We start from the raw sequence: 26,772 nt of genomic DNA, 5'->3' as shown, positions 1-26,772 counted from the left end.
GATATTTCATGATTTGAATGCCCCTGCACATAGCAATGTGCTGAGTTTTGCAAAATGCTAGTAAGACAAGACAGGCTTCCTACCTTTTGAGAATCTCCTATAGAAACCACATATTGATGTTGATGTTCATATGGCTGCACATGCATTTACAATCAAAAATGTGAAACAAAAACAAGAATTAGATATGAAAATTGATTGTGCCCCTACTGATTGTGCAACATTCCCCTATGATTTAGGTAGCATTTTCATACATTAAATATTGGGCTATTACTGGATTTTTATGAGTTTTGGGGGAACACGGACTCATCACATTTCAAGCACATGTGAAAACCATGCTCTGGGAGCTCACTCTATGGCTTTGTACTTCCTCTGTATAGAATATGCATTTCTAACTACTATAAAAGGTTAAATATTATCTAATTCTTTGCTGTTCTGGTTTCTTAAAACTCTTCAAATTAACTGCTATGTGACTACTGAACCCACTTACCCAGTGAAAACATATCTATTTTGTGTAAGGCCCTGTGCTGGGTACTGGGAAACAGACACTGCAGAGCCCATTGGAGCTCACTGTCCAGTAGTGAAGACACAGAGCAGGCAAAACAATAATGTGTGATTTTCAGTCACTAAAAACCCATCTCCTGGGTGCTGAAGACATGGAATGAGCCTTCTAGAGACTCTTCATTGCCAATCCCCAGAAAATAGAGGGTATTTGACTCTCAGGAGAGAGGAGTCAGGACAGTGAAGAACTTAACTATTATGGGCTGAATTCTGTCTCCCCCTCAAATTCATATGTTGAAATCCTAACCCCCCAGTACCTCAAAATATGACTGTATTTGGACACTGGGCCTTTACAGAGGTGGCTGAGTTAAAATGAGGTGATTAGGATGGGCCCTAATCTAATCTGACTGGTGTCCTTAAAAGTAGAGGAAATTTGGACATACAAGGAAATACCAGAGGAATGTGTGCAGAGAAAAGGTGATGTGAAGAGACAGCAAGAAGGTGGGCATCTGCAAGCCAAGGGGAGAGGCCCTTGGAGGAAAAAAACCCTGCCAGCACTTTGATCTTGGACTTCAGTCTCCAGAACACTAAGAAGATACATTTCTGTTGTTTAAGCCCATGGTATTTTATTATTGCAGCCCTAGTAAACTAATATATTAACCATTATTTCTATTGGGATTTTTTAACATCTTTATTGGAGTATAAATGCTTTACAATGGTGTGTTAGTTTCTGCTTTACAACAAAGTGAATCAGTTATACATACACATATGTCTCCATATCTCTTCCCTCTTGCGTCTCCCTCCCTCCCCCCTCCCCCCCTCCCTATCCCACCCCTCTAGGTGGTCACAAAGCACCTAGCTGATCTCCCTGTGCTATGCAGCTGCTTCCCACTAGCTATCTATTTTACGTTTGGTAATGTATATATGTCCATGCCACTCTCTCACGTTGTCCCAGCTTACCCTTCCCCCTCCCGGTATCCTCAAGTCTATTCTCTAGTAGGTCTGTGTCTTTATTCCCGTCTTGTCCCTAAGTTCTTAATGACTTTTTTTTTTTTTTTTTTACATTCCGTATATATGTGTTAGCATACGGTATTTGTTTTTCTCTGTCTGGCTTACTTCACTCTGTATGACAGACTCTAGGTCCATCCATCTCACTACAAATATTTCAATTTCGTGTCTTTTTATGGATGAGTAATATTCCATTATATATATGTGCCACATCTTCTTTATCCATTCATCTGTTGATGGACACTTAGGTTGCTTCCATGTCCTGGCTATTGTAAATAGAGCTGCAATGAACATTTTGGTACATGACTCTTTTTGAATTACGGTTTTCTCACGGTATATGCCCAGTAGTGGGATTGCTGGTCATATAGTAGTCCTATTTTTAGTTGTTTAAGGAACCTCCATATTGTTTTCCATAGTGACTGTATCAATTTACATTCCCACCAACAGTACAAGAGAGTTCCCGTTTCTCCACACCCTCTCTAGCATTTATTGTTTGTAGATTTTTGGATGATGGCCATTCTGACCAGTGTGAGGTGGTATCACATTGTAGCTTTGATTTGCATTTTTCTAATGATTAATGATGTTGAACTTTCTTTCATGTGTTTCTTGGCAATCTGTATGTCTTCTTTGGAGAAATGTCTATTTAGCTGTTCTGCCCATTTTTGGATTGGGTTGTTTGTTTTTTGATATTGAGCTGCATAAGCTGCTTGTAATTTTTCAGATTAATCCTTTGTCAGTTCCTTCATTTGCAAATATTTTCTCCCATTCTGAGGGTTGTCTTCTGGTCTTGTTTATGGTTTCCTTTGCTGTGCAAAAGCTTTTAAGTTTCATTAGGTCCCATATGATTATTTTTGTTTTTATTTCCATTTCTATAGGAGGTGGGTCAAAAAGGATCTAGCGGGGCTTCCCTGGTGGCGCAGTGGTTGAGAGTCCACCTGCCAATGCAGGGGACGCGGGTTCATGCCCTGGTCTGGGAAGATCTCACATGTCGCGGATCGGCTGGGCCCGTGAGCCATGGCCGCTGAGCCTGTGCGTCCAGAGCCTGTGCTCCGCAACGGGAGAGGCCATAGCAGTGAGAGGCCCGCATACTGCAAAAAAAAAAAAAAAAAAAAGGATCTTGCTGTGATTTATGTCATAGAGTGTTCTACCTATGATTTCCTCTAAGAGTTTGATAGTGTCTGGCCTTACGTTTAGGTCTTTAATCCATTTTGAGTTTATTTTGGTGTATGGTGTTAGGGAGTGTTCTAATTTCATTCTTTTAAATATAGCTGTCCAGTTTTCCCAGGACCACTTATTGAAGAGGCTGTCTTTTCTCCACTGTATATTCTTGCCTCCTTTATCAAAGGTAAGGTGACCATATGTGCGTGGGCTTATCTCTGGGTTTTCTATCCTGTTCCATTGATCTATATTTCTGTTTTTGTGCCAGTACCATACTGTCTTGATGACTGCAGCTTTGTAGTATAGTCTAAAGTCAGGGAGCCTGATTCCTCCAACTCCGTTTTTCTTTCTCAAGACTGCTTTGGCTATTCAGGGTCTTTTGTGTTTCCATACAGATTATGAAATTTTTTGTTTTAGTTTTGTGAAAAATGCCAGTGGTAGTTTGACAGGGATTGCATTGAATCTGTAGATTGCTTTGGGGAGTATAGTCATTTTCACAATGTTGATTCTTCCAATCCAAGAACATGGTATATCTCTCCATCTGTTTGCATCATCTTTAATTTCTTTCATCAGTGTCTTATAGTTTTCTGCATACAGGTCTTTTGTCTCCTTAGGTAGGTCTATTCCTAGATATTTTATTCTTTTTGTTGCAATGGTAAATTGGAGTGTTTTCTTAATTTCCCTTTCAGATTTTTCATCATTAGTGTATAGGAATGCAAGAGATTTCTGTCCATTAATTTTGTAACCTGCTACTTTACCAAATTCATTGATTAACTCTAGTAGTTTTCTGGTAGCATCTTCAGGATTCTCTATGTATAGTATCATGTCATCTGCAAACAGTGACAGCTTTACTTCTTCTTTTCCGATTTGGATTCCTTTTATTTCTTTTTCTTCTCTGATTGCTGTGGCTAAAACTTCCAAAACTATGTTGAATAACTGTGGTGAGAGTGGGCATCCTTGTCTTCTTCCTGATCTTACTGCAAATGGCTTCGTTTTTCACCATGGAGGATGATGTTGGCTGTGGGTTTGCAATATATGGCCTTTATTATGTTGAGGAAACTTCCCTCTATGCCTACTTTCTAGAGGGTTTTTACAATAAATAGGTGTTAGATTTTGTCAAAAGCTTTCTCTGCATCTATTGAAATGGTCATATGGTTTTTCTCCTTCAATTTGTTAATATGGTGTATCACATTGATTGATTTGTGTATACTGAAGAATACTTGCATTCCTGGGATAAACCCCACTTGATCATGGTGTATGATCCTTTTAATGTGCTGTTGGATTCTGTTTTCTAGTATTTTGTTAAGGATTTTTGCATCTATGTTCATCAGTGATATTGGCCTGTAGTTTTCTTTCTTTGTGACATCTTTGTCTGGTTTTAGTATCAGGGTGATGGTGGCCTCCTAGAAAGTTTGGGAGTGTTCCTCCCTCTGCTATATTTTGGAAGAGTTTGAGAAGAATAGTTGTTAGCTCTTCTCTAAATGTTTGATAGAATTCGCCTGTGAAACCATCTGGTCCTGGGCTTTTGTTGGTTAGAAGATTTTTAATCAGTTTCAATTTCATTGCTTGTGATTGGTCTCTTCATATTTTCAATTTCTTCCTGATTCAGTCTCGGAAGGTTGTGCATTTCTAAGAATTTGTCCATTTCTTCCAGGTTGTCCATTTTATTGGCATAGAGTTGCTTGTAGTAATCTCTCATGATCCTTTGTATTTCTGCAGTGTCAGTTACTTCTCCCTTTTCATTTCTAATTCTATTGATTTCAGTCTTCTCCCTTTTTTTCTTGATGAGTCTGGCTAATGATTTATCAATTTTGTTTGTCTTCTCAAAGAGCCAGCTTTTAGTTTCCTTGATCTTTGCTATCGTTTCCTTCATTTCTTTTTCATTTATTTCTGATCTTATCTTTATGATTTCTTTCCTTCTGCTAACTTTGGGTTTTTTTTTTCTTCTTTCTCTGATTGCTTTAGGTGTAAGGTTAGGTTGTTCATTTGAGATGTTTCTTGTTTCTTAAGGTAGGATTGTATTACTATAAACTTCCCTCTTAGAACTGCTTTTGCTGCATCCCATAGGTTTTGGGTCATCGTTTTTTCATTGTAGTTTGTTTCTAGGTATTTTTTTATTTCCTCTTTGATCTCTTCAGTGATCTCTTGGTTATTAAGTAGTGTATTGTTTAGCCTCCATGTGTTTGTATTTTTTACAGATATTTTCCTGTAATTGATATCGTCTCATAGCATTATGGTCGGAAAAGATACTTGATACGATTTCAATTTTCTTAAATTTACCAAGGCTTGATTTGTGACCCAAGATATGATCTATCCTGGAGAATGTTCCATGAGCACTTGAGAAAAATGTGTATTCTGTTGGTTTTGGATGGAATGTCCTATAAATATCAATTAAGTCCATCTTGTTTAATGTATCATTTAAAGCTTGTGTTTCCTTATTTATTTTCATTTTGGATGATCTGTGCATTGGTGAAAGTGGGATGTTAAAGTCCGCTACTATGATTGTGTTACTGTCGATTTCCCCTTTTATGGCTGTTAGTATTTGCCTTACATACTGAGGTGTTCGAATGTTGGGTGCATAAATATTTAAAATTGTTATATCTTCTTCTTGGATTGATCCCTTGATCAGTATGTAGTGTCCTTCTTTGTTTCTTGTAATAGTCTTTATTTTAAAGTCTGTTTTGTGTGACATGACAATTGCTACTCCAGCTTTCTTTTGATTTCCATTTGCATGGAATAACTTTTTCCATCCCCTCACTTTCAGTCTGTATGTGTCCCTAGGTCTGAAGTGGGTCTCTTGTAGACAATATATATACAGGTCTTGTTTTAGTATCCATTCTGCCAGTCTGTGTCTTTTGGTGGGAGCATTTAATCCATTTACATTTAAGGTAATTATCGATATGTATGTTCCTATTATCATTTTCTTAATTGTTCTGCGTTTGTTATTGTAGGTCTTTCCCTTCTCTTGTGTTTCCTGCCTAGAAAAGTTCCTTTAGCACTTTTTGTTAAGCTGGTTTGGTGGTGCTGAATTCTCTTAGCTTTTGCTTGTTTGTAAAGGTTTTAATTTCTCCATCAAATCTGAATGAGATCCTTGCTGGGTAGAGTAATCTTGGTTGTAGGTTTTCCTCCTTCATCACTTTAAATGTGTCCTGCCACTCCCCTCTGGCTTGCAGAGTTTCTGCTGAAAGATCAGCTGTTAACCTTATAGGGATTCCCTTGTGTGTTATTTGTTGTTTTTCCCTTGCTGCTTTTAATATTTTTTCTTTGTATTTAATTTTTGATAGTTTGATTAATATGTGTCTTGGCGTATTTCTCCTTGGATTTATCCTGTATGGGACTCTCTGTGCTTTCTGGACTTGATTAACTATTTCCTTTCCCATATTAGGGAATTTTTTAACCATAATATCTTCAAATATTTTCTCAGTCCCTTTCTTTTTCTCTTCTTCTGGGACCCCTATCATTCAAATGTTGGTGTGTTTAATGTTGTCCCAGTGGTCTCTGAGACTCTCCTCAATTCTTTTCATTCTTTTTTTCTTTATTTTGCTCTGCAGTCGTTATTTCCACTATTTTATCTTCTAGGTCACTTGTCCATTCTTCTGCCTCAGTTATTCTGCTATTGATTCCTTCTAGAGAATTTTAAATTTCATTAATTGTGTTCTTCATCATTGTCTGTTTGCTCTTCAGTTCTTCTAGATCCTTGTTAAACGTTTCTTGTATTTTCTCCATTCTGTTTCCAAGATTTTGGATCATCTTTACTATCATTATTCTGAATTCTTTTCCAGGTAGACTGCCTATTTCCTCTTCATTTGTTAGGTCTGGTGGGTTTTTGCCTTGCTCCTTCATCTGCTGTGTGTTTTTCTGTCTTCTCATTTTGCTTAACTTACTGTGTTTGGGGTATCCTTTTCACAGGTTGCAGGTTCATTGTTCCCATTGTTTTTGGTGTCTGTCCCCAGTGGCTAAGGTTGGTTCAGTGGGTTGTGTAGGCTTCCTGGTGGAGGGGACTAGTGCCTGTATTCCGGTGGATGAGGCTGGATCTTGTCTTTCTGGTGGGCAGGTCCACGTCTGGTGGTGTGTTTTGGGGTGTCTGTGGCCTTACTATGATTTTAGGCAGCCTCTCTGCTAATGGAGGGGGTTGTGCTACTGTCTTGCTAGTTGTTTGGCACAGGTTGTCCTGCACTGTAGCTTGCTGGTCGTTGAGTGGAGTTGGGTCTTGGCGTTGAGATGGAGATCTCTGGGAGACTTTCGCCGTTTGATATCATGTGGAACTGGGAGCTCTCTTGTGGACCAGTGTCCTGAACTTGGCTTTCCCACCTCAGAGGCACAGCCCTGACGCCTGGCTGGAGCATCAAGAGCCTGTCATCCCCACAGCTCAGAATAAAAGGAAGAAAAAGAAAGAAAGAAAGAAAGAAGATAAAACAAAGTTATTAAAAGAAAAAAAATTTTTAAAAATGGATAGAATGCTAGGACAAATGCTAAAAGCAAAGCTATACAGACAAAACCACACACAGAAGCATACACATACACACTCACAAAAAGAGAAAAAGGGAAAAAATACATATATATATTGTTGCTCCCAAAGTCCACCTCCTCAATTTAGGATGATCTGCTGTCTATTCAGGTATTCCACAGATGCAGGGTACATCAAGTTGATTATGGAGAGTTAATCTGCTGCTCCTGAGGCTGCTGGGAGAAATTTCCCTTTCTCTTCTTTGTTTGCACAGCTCCTGGGGTTCAGCTTTGGATTTGGACCCGCCTCTGCGTATAGGTTGCCTGAGGGAGTCTCTTCTTCACTCAGACAGGACAGAGTTAAAGAAGCAGCTGATCTGGGGGCTCTGGCTCACTCAGGCCAGAGGGGAGGGAGGGACATGGAGTGCGGGGCAGCCTGCGGCAGCAGAGGCCAACATGACGTTGCGACAGCCTCAGGCGCCCTGTGTGTTCTCCAGGGGAAGTTGTCCCTGGATCACGGGACCCTGGCAGTGGCGGGCTGCAGAGGCCCCCGGGAGGGGGGTGTGAATAGTGACCTGTGCTCGCACACAGGCTTCTTGGTGGCCGCAGCAGCAGCCTTAGCGTCTCTTGCCAGTCTCTGGTGTCCGCGCTGTTAGCCATGGCTCGCACCCGTCTCTGGAGCTCCTTTAAGCGGCGCTCATAATCCCCTCTCCTCGTGGACCAGGAAACAAAGAGGGACGGAAAAGTCTCTTGTCTCTCCGGCAGGTCCAGATCTTTTCCCGGACTCCCTCCCGTCTAGCTGTGGTGCACTAGCCCCTCCTGGCTGTGTTTACGCAGCCAACCCCAGTCCTCTCCCTGGGATCCGACCTCAGAAGACTGAGCCTCAGGTCCCAGCCCCGCCCACCCCAGCGGGTGAGCAGACAAGCCTCTTGGGCTGGTGAGTGCCAGTCAGCACCGATCCTCTGTGCGGGAATCTCTCTGCTTCCCCTCCGCACCCGTGTTGCTGCGCTCTCCTCCACGGCTCCGAAGCTCCCCGCCTCCGCCACCCACAGTCTCCGCCCGCGAAGGGGCTTCTAGTGTGTGGAAACCTTTCCTCCTTCACAACTCCCTCCCACTGGTGCAGGTCCCGTCCCTATTCTTTTGTCTCTGTTTTTTCTTTTTTCGTTTGCCCTACCCAGGTACCTGGTGAGTTTCTTGCCTTTTGGGAGGTCTGAGGTCTTCTGCCAGCGTTCAGTAGGTGTTCTGTAGGAGTTGTTCCACATGTAGATGTATTTCTGATGTATCTGTGGGGAGGAAGGTGATCTCCACGTCTTCCTCTTCCACCATCTTGAAGCTCCTCCTATTGGGATTTTTAAAAAACAATCTCAAAATTACAGAAAAGTTGCAAGTACAGGACAAAAAGGGTTTTTTTTCTGAATTATCTGAGATAAGTTGTTGACATACTAGACAGTTTTTGACAGTTTTCTATAAATGAGAATAAGATTCTGATGGAGCTAGAGAGATTAGCATCTTAGAAAAACAAGGGACTGTTGAAAGCTCTTCCTGAGAATGTGCAAGTGCAGGCATTGCCTGAGGGTATAGGATGTTTGTGAAAAAGACCAGGAGACTTCTTGTGTCCTAGCTCTACCATAAGCTTTGTGACCTTGGGTAAATCACCTCTGCATCCAGTGATAACTGGACTAAATGAATAACTTCTGAGTTCACTTCCAACACAAGCATTTTGTGATTTTTATGTCTGAGGGGCATTTTTTTCCTACCATGAGGTTAAAGGGCAAAAATGATTCAGTCCTGTCCACCAGTGCCAAGTGCCCTTGCCCACTATTTGCCCCTGTGCTTGCCAGCCTGTGGCCTTTGACAGGGCTTCCAGCCTCATCTTCCTCCAGCTGACCAGAAACCTGCTACCCTGCAGCCAAGCCAAGCCCATGGCAGTCCGTTCCTTCATGTCCCTGTGCTCATGCTACTTACTCCATGCCACATGCCCTTCTGCCTTCCCCCCAGTGCCCTTGGAAACCTTCTGCTCATTCTTCCTGATCTCTCCAAGCATTTCCTCCTCTGTGCTGCTTGAGCATCTATTCATTCCCCTCAAATCTTTCCACATCAACATAATTGCTTCTTTATTTGTCATTCTCCCCACTAGACTCCAAATCTCTAGAGGAAAGGGCCTGGGTTTCTTCCTTTTCTGCAGCCTCAGCTACTGTCACAGTGCTTGGCTTATAATAGGTCATCAGTGGATAAATATGCCTTAAGAACTGTGGGCCAGATACTGTGCTGGGCTGGGTGGAGAATGATCCTGCTCTTGGGGAGTTCTAGGCCAACAGGGGGAGAAAGATGATTAAATAGGCAATTGCCACGGAAGGGAAAGTGAGCAACAGTGTGGCAGAGGTGAGCTAGAGCTGATAAGGAAGCTCACAGGAGGGCACCTTTCAGACTTGGAAAGCCTTCCATTAAGCTGGGTTGCCTCACACTTGGACTTCGCCAACAGTACCTTGCCAGGGGCAGGTGTTGAAGAAATGTGTGCTAGACTCTAAGCTCCATAAGGATTTGGACCATGACCACCTCATTCACTGATGTCTCTACAGCTTCTAGCATATGTGACACATTGTGGTAACCAATAAATATTTATGCAATGAGTGTATGAATGAACTAACAACCAGGTCCTCCTTTCTGTTCTTTTCATATGCTTTTCCCACCTTGCCTCTCACTTTCTGACTTGTCCTTGTCCAGAGATGCAAGCTAAAACTTACCTCAAAGAGGGTGGTGCTGAAGATCAAAGGCACTAATAAATATGAAACCACTTAGTATAGTATAAAGTGCTCTATACACATGAGTTACTACTTACCGCTTCTTCCCTTCCAAGGGTTGTGTTGGGTGCAGCCGTTCTGGGCTGACCTGGTTGGGGTTCAGAAGCCCTCAGGACCTCTTATGCTCCTGTCGATGCAGGGAAAAAAAAAAAAAAAGACTCAAGCATTCTCAATTTACCATTCTTTATAAATTTCCTACGTTTTAATAAGGACCTTAGAGATTTCTTCCTTTGCAACTAGAAAAGCATAATTCAAGGGCAGTAATTAGGGTTCACACAGTCACTGCTCCTGTGGACAGTCCTAATGAGGATTTTTCTTTTTTCTTATTGAGCTCTCCCAAAGGGATCTCTTATTAGAGAAAAATGAGTTCCACAGTCATGGTGGGAGGTAGCCTGTATTAGTCAGGGTTCTCCAGATAAACGAAACCAGTAGGATGTGTGTACATACGGAAAAAGGATGTGGATTCACCACGTGGGTCCTGCAGGAGTATGGAGGGGCTGAACCATGCTTAAATCATGAGTTGGGGCTGGTAGAGGGACTGTCACTGGCCTGGAGCCTGAGATGGCTCAGGAGGCTGCAGAGAGGTGCACCGTGGAGCAAGCCCCTCGGCCTGTCTGTGCCTGAGTGACTTGAAACGTGCCGTCAGGGACAAGGAGATACTTCCGTCCTAAGAAACCCTGAACGGAAAAGTCCCCAATCCTTTGCCGTGACTTAGGATCGCAGCTGCTGTGGGACACAGACAAACTAAGTGGCCTCATGAGAGGTGTGAGAAGCCTGAGGGTTCAAGTCGCTCCCTTCTCCGGGCTGGTGCAGTGCCCGTTGTCTAAGGCGCTTACTCGGCCATTTTACAGCACAGCCCCCCCTGCCTATTAAAAAGCACGTGATGCTGAGTGAAACGGACAAGGGCCGGGATGGATGAAAATATTCCCCGGGAATGGGGAGGACGGGGGACGGGGGGCGCGAGAGGGCGGGTAAAGTCAGTTCAGCTTTTCAGGTGTCCAAAAAGGAAACTCCGGGGGCAAGACTCGGGGGCTGAGAGAGGCTGTGGAGAAGGTAAAACCGGGGTCTCCTCTCAGCCTTGGAACCTTTCTTACCTCCGGCCTCCTCTCTACTTCTTAGAAATCCAGGCCCCTCAACCTGTCTGCCACTCCCTCAAGGCAGGCCTAGCTTCTAAAGCTAAGACGTTTCCTTTCTCCTCCACAGTTAAAACTTTACAGAAAGATCAGCAACCCCAGGATGGTGTCGTCTGACGCTAGAGTGCGGGGCTCGCGGCAGCGCGGTCCCCGCCCCCAAGAGCTCCGCGCCCTCGTGGACACGGAGGACTGCCGATCAATGGCGCGTGCGCCGAGGCAAGCATCGCCCCCACACCGTCTTCCTCACCTTGCGTCGGGGCCACGGGCTGGACTGGGACGCCCCGCCCTCCGCCGAGCTGAGCCGGGACCCGGGCGCTACATGCCCGTCAGTTGTGCAAGCTGTCGGATTCTTCCGCGGCCGCACAGGCCTTGAGGGTGGGGTTGCCTCTCCTCTGACAGGCACGTGCGAGTACACAGTGCGGTCTCGGGGCGCTGGTATTCGACAGACTCCATCTCCACCCGCACCCGGATCAGCCGTGGCGCAGCGGCCGCAGGAGAGTCGAGAGGGCAGACCCGGCAGCGACCCCCACGCCCTGCCCCGCGGGCCCTGTCCTTTCCGCTTGGGAGAGCGGCGCGTGCGCAGTGGCCCGGCCGCCCCGGCGCAGCGCCTGCGCACCGGGCTGCTCCCAGGCTGCTCCGGTACTTTAAAGCGTTCGGTGTGAACAGCGGTGCGCGGGAGCTTCAGGGAACACTTCCGGGGCAGTTAGTCCGCTTCTGCAGCGAAGTCTGGAGGCACCGTCCAGCAGGGCTAGTCAGCACGCGAAGGACTCTGATCCGCACCAAAGAAGCCCCCGTGATAAGCACTTTAAATCTCATTATCTGAATCAAACCAGGAGGCTCGTGAATTACTAACTAAGGCATTTTGAAATTATTTCTCTCAGTAAAATAAGAGAGATTGAAGACATGTGGTCGACTTGAAAAACATAAGCTGGACCATCATGGCCTGAGGTGGGTATCTGCATCCAGCAAGCCCAGGCCTGTCCGTTAGGAGCGAGGCCCTGGGTCTGGGGCTCCACTTGGTCCTGTGTGCCCTCCGCTCAGGGAAGGGCTGGCGGCTCTTGGAGCCAGCTGCCTGCACCGCTCGACCGGGGTCTCCTCCAAGTGCCCGAGGACGGAGAGCAGGCGCGGCCACGGGAAGAAAGTTACACGTGTAACAGAATCCCACCACCTGGGCCTTCATCAATCAGCCCACCTGGGAGCAGAGTTTAGGGAGTGGGGCACAGCCAGCCCGTCTGCGTCTAACAGATGGAGGCCACTGACATTTATAAACGGATGGACAAGCGCTGAATGAGGCCAATGGGAGACGTGAAGGTTGTCGGAAGGGTCTTTGTTCTAATTATTAGAACAAATGCCTAGCACCCTACTTCCTTACATCTGGTGAGCACTTAGCAGATTCTGACATCCTTCCGCATACAGTGTCTCCTTTCATCCTCAGAATAAGCCCGAAGGGCCCAGGCCACACAGGTGAGGCTTCCCTTCTACACAGACAAGGAATCTGAGCCCAGAGATGTTCTGTGACTCCCTCAAAGGTGACTGAGGGACGCAGTTCTCAAACCAGCACCCAGGCTTCATGACTTCTTGGCTAAGAGTGAAGACATATGTCAGAATTCTCAGGGAAGTGTTCCCAAAACATGTATATTTATAATGTATATAAAAGTTCCTTTCTGAGAGTCATGACCCAAACCCTCCGTATCCTAACACTTATTTTGTGCCCAGCACTGTGCTTGACACCTGGGGCCATAGAAAAATCTTCTACTCTTGGAAGAGTTGCAGAACCTGCCACCCAAAACATGCCAGCTCAGCATGAGGATTATTTTGAGCTAAAGGTGCTTGAAAAACAGCAGATGCAAGAAGGATGTTCTGATCTCCCCTTTTCTTCCTGAAAACAGGAGATATAACTCCCGTATGAAAAATGCCCTCCCCATACCCGGAGAAAAGAAACGTCCTTATCATCAGGGATAGGGAGTCAAGGCTGAGAGAAATCTGTACAAACAGACTTGTTAAAATAACTCATCTTCCTTTAGCCTCCTGACACATTTTAGTTCCGTTTCCACAGCTGCCTCTCCTTCTTCAGCAGAGTTTAAAAGCATTTAGCTTTTGCCACCTCTCTGGGTCTTCATTTTTTTATGAAGGCTCCCGTGGCACTTAAAGCTTATATTAAATAAATGTGTTTACTTTTCTCCTGTTAATCTGTCTTACGTCAATTTAATTCTAAGGCCCAGCAGTAGACCCTAAGAGGGTCGAGGTAAAGTTTTGCCTCTGCTACACCTCCAGAGCTTAATATTTAGGGACAGATACACCTGTCCTACATTAGGTGCAAAGGAATAAGTAAGAACTTGGTGCATTTTACAGCAAGAGCGCGTCCCACTTTGGAACTCCTTGATATATATTTGTGGAGTGAACAAATAAGTGAATCAGTGAAGTAGGAGTTTAGAGAGGAAGAGATGACTGTAAATGGGGCCATCAGGGGAGGCCTCTAAGTACTGTTCTGGGTGGACGATTAAAAATGGCCACTCTCCATGTGTATGAAACGATTTGTAATGTTTTATTCCTCTTGTTACAGCTATTTCACTTCTAGGAATTTATCTTAAGGGACTTGCCAGAGAGGCAAAAAAGAGATATATGTTCAACATGTTTATTATAGTGTAATTTATCATAGCAAAAAAGTGGAAACAATGTTAAGGTCCAATAGCAGGGAATTGTAGTACTGAAATGATGGTCAGTCTACCCGATGGAATATTCTGCAGCCATTAAAATCAGTTGTAAGAGCACATGTTCTTGACTGGGGAAATATATGTGTGTGGTAGAATTATTAAGGGGGAAGAAAGCAGATTCCAAAAAAGGGTTAAGTCAATGATTATCCAAAAGTTGTAAAGGTGTTTGTGTGTGTCTATTATGACAGTGGTTGTCTGGAGTGAGATTAAAGGTAATTTTTATTTTCAACTTCCAGCTTTTCAAAAGCCCAGTTTAAAAAAAATAAAGGCCTTTTCCTTGCTGGCTTTTTGGGGAACTTGGGGTTTGTGGAGCTCTGTGGTCTGGTGGAAAGGCTTTATTTTGAGTTTTTCTTCTGAGCACAGGCAAAGTGGTATAATGTACATGTCTGGACCTGGGACCGCTACGGAGGGAAGGGGCCCAAAGGATGGGCAGAACAAGGGCAATTTAACAATTACAAATGAAAAATAAATAGATGACACACTGTTTACCCAGCACATGGGAGATACCCAGAGCAACTTCCTTGGGTGCCTCCAGGTCACTTCCCCTGATGGAGAGGTCAGGTGACTTGGAGGAAGAGTCTACCCCTCGGCCTCCTGGATTCTTCTCAGACTCTTGGCAAATGCAGGGAGAAGGCTTACAAGCAAGGGCTGGAGGACCCAGCTGAGTGGCACTAGGGATGGCCAGACCCAGCGGACAGGTGGGGTCTCCATGGGGAGTGAATTTCCATCGCAGAAAAAAAGTGACTTGCAGGGTGACCTATACCTATTCTCTCTCCCTCCTCCCCTTCTCCTTGCCCTCCCAACCTTGGACCCAAGAAGACTCTTCTGGAGGTGAGGCCTGGCGCAAGGCCCCAAATAGAGGAAAAGGGGCATGTGGTGGGGTCAGAGGTTGGCAAAAGAAGCTTGCACCCTACTTTGAGGAGGACTGTGTTTGCCTCTTTGTACTAGGGTTTCGGTTTGCCAGCCGGTGTTGTCAAGGTACTGAGCTCTCGGAGGCTGGTGTCTGTTTTGTTCATCAGCCCCAGCAGTGTGTGACACAAAGCAAGCGCTCGCTAAAGATTTGTTCCATGATTACTTTGTAAATGGTGAGTAGGCATCTGCGTGCTGGAACACCACTCTTCCACCTCTAGGAGGCCTGAAGGCCAAGGCTGCTCAGTGGTAGAGAAGTCAAGTCTGTGTGTATTGTAAAGCAAGGGCACGGGTTTGCCTGGTGTGGGCCTGGTGTCCATTATGAATTAGGGACTTAATCCCAAATGGGGCATTTGCAATGCAGACCTTTGGTTCTTTTTTTTTTTTTTTTTTTTTGACCTTTGGTTCTTTTGTTAAAGAAGTCTGACATTTCCGCAGACTCCTGCCCAGGTGTTTTCTGTTTCCTCTTCTTCTTCCAAAGGTGATCCTCTCATTCATGCATTCAACTAGTATTGTTTGAGTACCATGTTCCAGACTCTGTTCTAGACACTGGGGATATAGAAGAACAAGAGACACCCGTGGGTGCTGGGGTGCATTGGCTGCTGACAGGCCGATGTGTTTACACTCAAGTGCTCTGTGTGTTTATAAAGGTTTTCTGGAAACAAAGCCTTCAACTAGAAGAGAGTGCAGAAGCATCAGACAGTGCAACAGGCCCTAAGCGAGACAGGATGGCGTTTTCTCCACACAGATGCAGGGATAGAAGGGATGGAAAGGATGAAAAGCATAACAGTTACGTTAATAACAATTTGGAGAGTTTAATGGTTTAGGAGACAAATGCAAGTAAGGTCATGTATTTGGTAGTCCTCCCCTGAGGGAGGGGGAAGAACAAGGGGTTAGAAGCAGTTCTAGGTGCTGCCTTTATGGTCTCTCCTCTCCCAGGGGATGGTCAGAGTTAGGTGGCCACTCCACCAGCTCTTCTGTTGAAGGCATTATGTCTAGAAAACCCTATGGCTCCTGGATTCTTAAGAACTCATGGCTTCTGCTACAGTGGCCCAAAGGGAGCCCACGAGGGTCTGGTCTAGCATTTGGGGACAAAAGAAAGGGGTAGCTGGAGCTGTGCGTGTCCAGGCCAGATCAGCAGAGTAGGAGATGTGGATTCAGAGCAGGGCTGTGACCAGTCCCACAAAGCCATCACCACCTCAACACCTAGCTTCTTGACACGTTTCATGTGTGATCACCGGCCCTGTGACTCTCAGGGACGCAGGACAATGCCAGGGCTCTGGGCCTGAGCCCAACATCCACCCACCCCCGCCCGAGCTTCTGAACTTGCTGGGGGCCAGCCCCACAGTGGGAGGAGACAGGCCTCATCCTAGGAAGGCCCTGGGGCCTGGGAGCAAGTCCTCCGCCAAGGTGTCGCTCTAGTGAGAGGGATCCGCCCCAGGCCTTGAATTGTTTCCCCCTCTGTTCAGAAGGGTGAACTGGATAGAGGACTTCATGACTCTGAGTAGGAGAAAAGTGAACATTTAATGCCACCATAGTTTGATTCTTTTTAAACACCAGATTCTTTTTTGACAACATTTTTCACCTCATATGCCACAAAAAAGTCAGAGATCGTAGCCAGCAAACAATGTCTTCACACTGGAAATGGCACACAGCTTAATGAAGTCATGTCACCAGGTTTTAAGAACTATAACTTTCTTTTCCAGACTGTTCTCCAGGTAGCCTGCTCACACGTATCATGATCAAGCCAACAGCTAACTTATATCGCTATGCGGAGGCCCATACACAAAACCAGCCTGTTTGCAAATAGGCTGTTGGGACCTACCCAAGTACAGAATAGTTGGATTTCTGACTTGAACAAATGAATTTTATTAAAAGTTTTTAACAGCAAACACTTGTAAGCTAAGAACTTAATTTTTGAAATGGCACCAATCTTTTATCCAAATAGTGAATTTAAAACAATGACATTAAAGACCACCATTGAATTTAAAGTAAGATTTTATGAACTTGTTTATGAATTCGCTGTTTCCGACACAATAAATGCACTTGGGCAGGTCTTGTCTCCAATTTTCAAATTGGCCCATTTCTACAGATTAGCATATTTATATACACATACATACATGACTAGAGCTGAAGGAACCACAAAGATCATTTAGCACACTGTTCTCCTTTTACAGATTAGAAAACTGTGTTCCAGAAACGTTGGGTAATATATCCAAGGCCATAGAACTATTGTCAAAACTGGAGTTAGAACGCAGGTTTTCTGTTCTATGTTCTTCCACCATGTCACATACCTTCTGTACACATGCATCCGTATACACCCCCGTGCACACACACGTCAGTACATCGGTGTGGTGTGTGTCCACATTTCCACACAGACCTGGTGCAACAGCACCTCATGGGAAGAGTCCAAGATGCCGGACTCAGATCCCAGTTCTGCTATAAAACTACTCTGTGAACTTGGGCCAATCATTGGCTATTGACTTCAGTTTCTTCATCTAAAATGATTATCCCCAGCTCCTGAACAGAGCTTTCATTTCTTCAAAGCACTTCCCATCAACTATACCATTTTCTCTTTACACTCTCCCAGAAGGGCAGCTATTATGACCCCCAACCTTCCATCGGGGAGCCCGAGGCCCAGCAATGTGAAGCGACTTGCCGAAGGTTGCATAGCGAGTGAGGAAAGCAGGCCTGGAGCCTGGTTTCCTTACTCTGAGCTCAAGGCTTTTTCTCCTAGGTTTAGCTGCCTCTCAAATGAGACTACCGACCCCAGCCCCTCCTGGCCTCTCAGGGATCCAGTGAGGGGACAAGATGCTTTAAGTATTATGGGTTGTAAGACTCACTAAAGTGCTTTGGTTTGTCCAGAAAAAACAGGTACTATATATATCCAAGGTAAGGAACTTCAGTTTCCTCTTCCAGACCCCTTCAGTAACAGCAGGGGTGGGAGGTGGGACATCTTAGGTAAATGTAGGAACCTAATACTGTCTGCAATTTTCAGAAATTTAGTGTTGAACCAGCAGGAGGAGGCTGGATCCTCTTTCACTCAGGCCTGTGGAGGCTGATTTCCAAGACCGTTATCATCAAATTCAAAAGGAAATGATCTTTTCCTTTTCAGCTACTTACTTTAGAAACAAATTAGGTTTTGAACTAAGCCCTGGACTTTGAGGATTGGATCCTAATCCCTGTTTTCCTGTTTTATTTCTCTTTCCTCCCCGCTGCCTGTGTCTCTGTTAGCAGAGCTTGTTAGAGTGAGGAGAAAAAAAAGCCATAGGCAGATCCACCAGCCTTACACTTTGATGCATAGCACTTGGATAGCATTTCCAACCACGGTGTATAAATAAATTATAAAACACGAGGCGCCACAAAACAACATCCTGAGTTTACAAATAAATTATAACTTCTTCATAAACTGAATATGGCAGTGTGGGGTGTTGGTTAGCAGTACGGGGAATGAAACAGTGAGCCTTTTGAGTTTCGAAGGTGATTTCTACATCTACATAAAATAGATGTGTGAGTGCCGGGATTTCAGCACTCGCCCTACACGCATGGACGTTGGGAACTGCATCTAGAGAATATTGATTATGTGCACTAAAGGTCTGATGCCACCTCAAGCACTTCAAGTATGTCCGATATTATGGCATCATCTCTGGTTCCGAGCAGGGCCACCCCAATGCAGAATGCATTGTTTAGGGATGGATAAGCAGCTTCTAAAACTTTGCAAAAACTTTTTCTGAGAAGATGAGCTTCTCCTGGATTGGAATTATGCTGTTATCTGGAAATGACGAGCAGCTTGGAATAGATATGTATTTTGTCGGGAAGATTGCTAAGGGACACAATTTGTGATTTTTACCCACAAATGTTGACAGATCTTTGCTGGAGGAGAAAGAGAGATTATAATCCAAAGGGACACTATATTCTACTACCTGTCCACCCACTACTGCCCCCCCCCCACACAAAAAAAATTTTAGACCATTTGCTGGCATTTGTCAATGAAACTGAGTGTCGGTTTTGCTTCACTGGGCATAGAGAAAAGTGGGCTGCACGGGCCTTTCTTCGGCAGTCAAGTTTCATTGTGGCAATGTTGAAGAGCGTGCCCTGTGGGGGAAGATGGGCCGTACTGCCTGGGTGGCGGCAGGCAGGCCCCAGGGCCAGCGCCCATGGGTGATTTATTCAGCATCAGTTTGTCAAGAACAGGGTTTTCAACGTGTTTCTTACTTGCATGGTTTCAGGGTTTAAAATACACTGCCCTTAAAAGTGAGGAAATCTTTAAATATGTGCTCAAGGAGTGGGGCTAATCTTCCAGCAGGAAAAGAACACTGAATAAATTCATGAATTCTTCTGGTTTCAATTTTGAAATTAACTCATCTTTAGTAATTTCTGTTACAGCCCAAACCCTTCTTGGAATAGGGATTTAAAAACATTCACCACATCATTATTTATGGTGGGAGCCTTGATTACAGATCAGCAGTGGCCAATGACACAGGCAACTGTGTGTAGAGCCAGGGTAATAAACGCTTGGGCTCTTGCAAGCCCTGCCTCTAACCCAAGAAACCCAGATCAGACAGCTGCTTTTGAATAGTAACACCTAAAAGGCTGATGGATTAACCAAAATTCATGATCAGCATCAGAATCTGAAGCCCAAAAAAGGGCTCTTGCTTAACATGAACAGAAATCCGAGAACCGGCACAAGATATATATGCGTCTGTGTCAGACTTTTTGAACCACTGCCCTGGATGGGTTTTGTGGCTATGATGTAGTCACCACCACCTTCCAGGAACACAGACTCCAAGCTTAAGACTAATTGATGACAAATGGCGAGATTCCTGCCTGCCGAATTCCCCACTCTGGGCTGCATGGCATTTTATCCCAGCTCTCTCCTCTCCCCAGCATGGGGTCCCTTGTATGAGCCCCACCTGAGTCAACACAGGACCAACCTCTGCATTTACATCTCAAGCTCCCTACCTTCAGAATAGCAACTGCAGAGAAAACAACAGACAGGATGTTTCGATTTCAAATCTGGAAGAGATGAAAGTTAGTGACAGCTTCCCCATGATGTAGAGGGGAATTCAAGGACAAGAATATCAAAAGTTGCAGCTCTCAGGTAGGGCTTGAGAGCCCAGGATAAAGCAAACTCTCACTCTGTGGCAACGTGAAACACCCCTCATGAAATGCAATATGGATTCACTCCCCAGAAACAACGTCACTATTCCACTTTTGGGCTCTGAGTTTTGCTTCCACCTCACACTAAACTATTTGGAGAGGGGAACAGATTTCAGACAAAGAATTAAGGCTTCCACGTCTAAACGTTAATTTCAAATAAATATTTGTTTGGTCCTTTCATTTGTGGATAATAAAATGGAATAATGGGTTCTTTGACATTCCCTTTGCCTTCCTAGGTTATCTGTCACCAAAACCACAAGGAGACCTGGACCTGCCTCACACCTGGCCATTGAATGAGGTGTTCTTCAGTTATTAGAACTGCTACAGAACAGCTGACCAGCTGTACAATCAACTTATAGGTAGAACCAGGCATAAGCACATTATAGCATAAAAATCATGATTTCTTCACACGGTTTACAAATACTTGGTGTGTTAAGATGTTTGTAGCTTACGTTAGAAAAGAAAGGAAAAGAAAAGTAAGGAAAAAAGCCAATGGACAACCTCCATGCCAAGTTGTTCTCCTACACCATGGCCAAAAGCATCCTGTGAGAAGCTCCATGGTGTGGCATCTTGCGAGGCCAATGTGACTTGGTAAGAGAGCTCCTGGTCTCATTCAGCCCTTTGGCTATCTCATAAAGTTGCTACAAACATATAAAGCAGGTTTAGGCAGGAGGCAAGCGGAAGGCCACTCCCCTAGGAAAGTTTCCACTGATCAAGATTTTAATTTCTGTAGATGTTTCCGCTTAGTCTCACTCCAGGAAAGGCACGAAGGCCCCAGTGCTGGCCTGCTAAGGAAGTCAGCACAGTGAGGTAACCTGTGGGAAAGACATGGCCAGGGTGAAAGCTAAGGACACTGATTACTAATCAAATGCGTTTGTTTCCAGCAAAGACTAGGATACTCACCTGTGACAATCCCTCAGTTAGAGGCTTTTCATGAAGTGGTGTATATCAAACCAGCAACCAGAGAGGTGCCGAATGGAAAACCCAAACAAACTCAACAGATTGGCATCCTTTGGGGTCCAGAAGCTTCCATTATGCTGCTGTTGAACAAGGCCATTAACACAAGTGCTGAGACCAGAGGTGCACCCAGAGCCATGGGGCTGCCCTGCAGAATGAGGTTAGGGTGTGGGACCCCTGCCTTCCAAGGGGACAGACACACTTGTTAAACTAGAGGGGGAAATGATCCGCTCTGGAGTCACTTTTCACCGTATTATAGCCCGTTTCAGCTATCAGATGGGAGTGCAGCTTCTATGTGCACCTCTGCATAGGAGCGTGCTCTAACCAAACACACAGCCAGACTTGTCATCCACAGAGCTGGCTTCTATCTAGGGGGCTGACTTCCCAAACAAAGCTAATGGGGCCATCTGTGCCCCGTTCTGACCAGTAAAGGACTGGTACTATGAAGCTCACAAGACTATGATTCCCACTTACTGAGTTCAGCTGAGCTATGCTGGGCTACACGTATCCTGAAGAGCATTGTCAAAGAAATGCAAAGGTTCCTTTTCCTTGGGGAGCAGTTGGGGCTGAGGAGTTGGTTAGCCAGGACTGCCTCACCTGGAAATAGGCTCATGGAGATATGCTGCATTTGAGGGCAAAAAGAACAGGGAAAACCCTGGGCACCTCTATCAGTGGGCAGGCTGCAGGGGCCTGGGGGAGGGCCCTGACCTGGAAGGTAGGCGAACACCCTGCTGTTCCACAGCTGTTATTAGACAATCCCTTGACCACTCTGTGCCTGGGTTTCCATCACTAAAATGGGTATAATAGTCCCTAAGGGAATTGTGGCAAGGATGAACATCTCAATTTGAGAATGAGGTCCAAAGTCAAGCCCTGTACATCCATATGCATGAAACTCTGTGCCCTGCCTCGCTACAGGTGTGTGATGTATGACAGGAAAACTTTCTCTGCCTTCAGGTGTCAAGGTTGAGTGGCCAAGCCTAGTTGTTTCTTGGGATGCAGGCTTTGGTTCACACGAGGACTGGGACTTCTTGCATTTAAGCAGCACCCTGGGCAACAGAAAAGTTGTGCAACCTCACATCCATCCTTGTTCTGGACCAATACTGTTGGGGTCTCTGAGCATCTACAAGCCCAAGAAGGTCTCCAAACTGGGAAAAATCCTCTGCTCTAATAAATTTGCAAAACTAGGGAGCAAAAATATATGGCTCTGCTGAATCGGTTCAAGGTCTCAATCCAGAGTCTTTGGAATAAAAATGAGTATGAAAAATGTTATGAGGGCCATGAAAACCCTGGATTTGTGGGTAAAGGAACTAGTATATGTGTTCAGGATGTGTGAGGGGAAACTATTTGGAGCAAACATCCCACCCAAAGGGTAAGCAGGGCCCAGGTCATACAGGCTCCTTTCCCCCTAGAGACGCAGCCCTTTCTCCTCTCTTTTCTCTCCAGCTCACGTGCACCTGCTCCATGATCGACCTCCGAGTCTGCCCGCTGACACTGCCACTCGTAGGAGCTGGCATTGAGCATCACCTGCTGTTCCAACCTTCTTTGGAAACACACTGGCTTGTGCCCGGAAGTCTCTATCTTCTGTTTGAGTGGCCTTCCCAGCAGAACCATAGCAGACAGTTAACATTTATTCATATGCCATACCGATTAGGAAATAGCTCTACAAACACAACTTACTTAGAAACAGCAAGTCAGAAATAGGATAAAACACCAAGAGAAAACGAGCTGTAAATACATTGCAAAAATGTGTTTGATTTTCTTTTTTGTTCGTTTTGTTGTTTTCATCTTGACTAGCACCATCTGTACACAATAAAGTATGAACATAAATGTTTGGATAATAACAAAGATTTGCAAGGCACTTCATCAGTCATTCGGAGTAACTTGTTTTGTTTTCACTTTCCACAGCAATCCCACGTCCACCCTCGCCTTTTCTCACAAACCAGGAGAAGAGTGAGGTCTCTTTTGCCAGCATTTCTTATGTACAAACGAGTTCTTTAAAGTTCCTCAAAGTGCTTTTTCAGTCTCACGGGGGCTTCCACGTCCCTTGGGTTTCCCAGCATTTTCTCCTCTCCTGCGTGTTTGGTGTTTGCACCTTTCCTACAGAAAACAAAAGAAAAATCACCTTCTGCTCCACGCTCACTCCAGACTTGCCACCGACCTTCGTCCTCCTTCCGTGGTCACTGAGCGCGGCCAGCACCGAGGGCCCGCCGAGCGCGGCTGCCTGCGGATAGGGAGCGAGGGCCGGCTGGGCGGCGGCTCCCGTCAGCGGCGCCGGGAGGTGATGTCGAAGCAGGTGATCATCATGAGGTGCGCCTTGCAGAAGTTGACGCGGCTCTCCAGGCGCTCTGTCACGCACTCCAGCGCTTCCAGGTACTCCAGGGAATCCAGCTCCAGAACCTGCTCCAAGTCAACTGCAAAGAAGGAGAAGCCCGATGGAGACGTGCGGCCAGCGGGGAAGGGTGATCGGACGGCTCAGCCGTGCCGGCCCGCGGCTGCTGCACCTACACCTGTACCTGCACCTGTACCTATACCTGCGCCTGTACCTGCACCTGCACCTGCGCCTGTACCTGCACCTGTACTTGCACCTGCACCTCTACCTGCGCCTGTACCTGCGCCTGCGCCTGTACCTGCGCCTGTACCTGCACCTGCACCTGCACCTGCGCCTGTACCTGCACCTGCGCCTGTGTCGGAAGGTCTTAGGCAGTGCTGCCACACCCTCCTGCTCAACCCTCTGCCGCTCTCAGGTCAAGAACAAAACACTTTACTACTTGTAGTTATATTGGGGCCCTTCATTCCAATGATAACGTTAGACCCCTGACATTTTATTGCGACTCTACTGAGGGACAAAGTGACATCAAGCTCTCTCCACCTCCACCATCTCCATGACAGGATTTGGGACTCTACCAGCACCATTTTCTTTATTAACTAGAGAATAAATAAAGCTTCAAGCTGAGGTATGGAGAAACCCTTCCATTTTGGGGTCTCACCTGAATGATGTTTATACCTCTGCCTGCTGATATAAGTGTGTTGCTCTCTGGTTAGTCCCTCACACAGCTGTGTGCAGCTGCCTCTCTACGCAGTGACCCTGCCTCTTGGCACTTCCTGTACAGTTTCATATACTCACTGGCCCTTTGGGAACTAGGCTGATGATGGAATCTATGTTAATAATTACGATTCTTAGACTCATAGACATAAAGAACAGACTTGTGGTTGCCAAGGGGGTGGGGGGGGTAGGTAGGGGTGGACTGGGAGTTTGGGATTAGCAGATGCAAACTAGTATACATAGGATGAATAAACAACAAGGTCCTACTGTATAGCACAGGGAACTACATTCAGTATCCTGTGATAAACCATAATGGAAAAAATATAAAAAAGAATATAGATGTGTGTGTGTGTGTCACTGAATCACCTTGCTGTACAGCAGAAATGAACACATTGTGAATCAACTATACTTTAATGAAAAATAATAATAATTACGATTCTGTGCTCAGAAGCTGAGATTTAGGACCCAGATGCTGTCCCTAATGTTCAGGCCTGCACAGAGTTAAAAGCCTGTTTCCTTCAGTTCCTCAAGGGCAATTATGTGAGGCCACACTCTCCTGGCCCCCGGCCACTACTTGGTCCAGTGGTGACTGGGCAGGGGGGTAGGCTGCTACAGAGTGCCCAGCATGGAGAGGACAGGCATGGGCAGCAGCCAGGGCAGCGGGAGTGGCCCTGGAATCCAAGGCAGGAGATTTGCACTTGACTCCCAGGTCGGCCACGCCTAATCTTTGCTGCCAAAGGGTCCTTAAAAGTAACAGGAGAGTCATAATCCCTAGTCTGCCTACTTTCCTAACTACAGTTGCCATGAAGAGTAGAACCAAAAAGAGACGATGAATGTGAATGTGGTCTGAGAACCGTAACAAGCTACAGAAACATCAAGGGCTGAAATCAAGGCTGACTTCTTTTATAGGAGACTTAACTGGGCTCAGAGAAGTGAGGCGTCCTGCTCAGGGTTACACAGTTAATAAGGACCGGGGCTGGGAACGAGGCTGAGGCTCCTGAATACCGGTCTAATATTTAAAAACCAAACGAAACCCCTCACCATACCATACCCACATCAGCTATATTATTGGATCACCTTGGAAATTTAAAAAAATGGATTCCAGAACATTTATTTCTAGCCAACACCCAGCCTATTACCCACACCCAGGGAACAGTCAGAATACAGTCTCATTGATTTTTGGGGGGTCATTTTTGGTTTCAATTCATCTTGAAGAAACAATCTGTGTTTCTCCTTTCACGTGGCCTTCTGTTCATTACCTTTCTCAGCATCAAAAAATCCCTGATCCCTGACGTGAACAAAGGCAAGAAGGAAGGGATCGTTTCCTGGAAGCATCTACATATGTACCGACGTTTAAGCTGCTCCCATCCTGGGAAAAAATGTGACTTTGTAAGATGAAGACAATTATAAAGCCTGCCTTAGGCATAAATAGCTCTCAAAAAATGTTAATGAAAACAGCAGAAAGGAAGAGGAACTGCTGAATGGGCACCCCTGGGATCTTGAAGTGCCTGAGGATTAATGGAAGAAGGAAAAGGGTGTGCACAGGTGGGAGAAACATAGCATTAGGCTCCATGTTTATGCCGCGGCCAGACTTCAGCTAACGTCCTCGTTCGTGTCTTGTCTGCCTTATCACAGCCTTAGATGGAAACACCCTGGAGAGCAGGAGTTCATGTCTCTGGTCCAGATTTATCACAAGGGACCTACCTTGCTGCATCATGCAAGCAGGTGCTGAGGAAATGTCTCCTGTTGAGGATAGCTATTTCGTTAACTCGGGGATAATACAAACACTAATTACTACCGGACATTGCTCCTTCATCATGGGCAGGCAGTGTAACCAGCACTGGACTGATAGTAACTCGTTCACTCTCACAACAGCCTTATGAGGTAGGCACCATTATGTGCCTACCATCTGACAGTTAAGGAAATCAAGGCTCAGAGAGGTTAAGCGTCTTACCCAAGGTCTCACAGCCAGCTTCCAAAGTGGGTCTGCATGACTGTGGCTGTCACCACAAATGGTACAACTCAACAAGGTAAGATGCATCACAGACTTGTCCCAGTGCCCCGTCCTCCTTTAGGTTATGTTGATCCTCATATGCACTCATGAGGTACTCAGGGGAGATGTTATTACCTCAGTGCTATGGAAAGGAAGCCACCTGAAGACATACTGTGAAAGTGGCAGGGCACAGCTAGAAGACCAGCAAGTTCTGTCCTTTCTTCTTTGCCCAGGATCATTTCACCCAGTATTTCTTAAACCTAAGCCCCAGACTCTGCCTGTCACGCTCCCGGCACTGGCCTGGGAATGCTCAGGAGAGGGTGATGTGACCTTCAGGGGACAGTCGTGAAGAGAGGGAGGCACAGGGAGGCTGAGGGACTGGAGGGAAGAGCTGATGAGTGCCAGACAGGAAAGGAGGGAAAGGAACGTTAGTGGAAGTAATGTATTTTATTTCAGAGACTAAGCCGTCTAGCATTGGGCCCCCATATCAATGAAACAGTTGGGACCAGATTTGAGCTTTATTTTGTGGTAAATGGAATGGTTTGAAACAAATAAATAAGAAACAATTGAATCCATCTTTCAAAGGGAGCAGAATTGTTCTGAATTGTTATTAGATGGTTACTGTCATCCTGGGCTTTCTATTAAATGGAAATAACACTGTGAATGTTATTCTTTCCACTCAAAAATGTTTTTCTTGCTTTCTGGGTTCTTTTTGAGGCTTTTCTAGGATTGCACATTCTACCTTATAAAGCACTCTATAAATTCTTGTCTATTTCAGGCTAGATATGCAATGTGATCTTGTGGCCGGGGAGCAGATTGGTAATATAGCCTTCATGTCTGGGTGAGCGTCCACCACATGTAGGGGGAAAAAAAATCTCATTTTCAGGTGCTTTGGACTGAGACACATAAGAAATAATCGTGCAAGAGCAATACTCACCGCCCTGCTGCTCAC

The 26,772-nt window shown here is 45.4% G+C and overlaps 1 protein-coding gene across 2 annotated transcripts in view; it reads right to left on the bottom strand.

Annotated features, from left to right (window-relative positions):
- Positions 1 to 16,172: 16,172 nt before the first annotated feature.
- KIF26B (kinesin family member 26B) overlaps positions 16,173 to 26,772 on the bottom strand; it is a 500,879-nt gene continuing 490,279 nt past the window's right edge. For both annotated transcript variants that reach the window (XM_049713434.1, XM_049713437.1), the window contains one exon: positions 16,173 to 23,195. In XM_049713434.1, coding sequence (XP_049569391.1) covers positions 23,047 to 23,195 — 149 coding nt within the window. In that variant the 3' untranslated portion in view covers positions 16,173 to 23,046. The remainder of the gene's footprint in view (positions 23,196 to 26,772) is intronic.

This window comes from Orcinus orca, chromosome 1 (assembly GCF_937001465.1).
Source record: "Orcinus orca chromosome 1, mOrcOrc1.1, whole genome shotgun sequence".
In the NCBI taxonomy this organism is placed as follows: domain Eukaryota; kingdom Metazoa; phylum Chordata; class Mammalia; order Artiodactyla; family Delphinidae; genus Orcinus; species Orcinus orca.
This window is presented reverse-complemented; position numbering and strand designations above follow the sequence as displayed.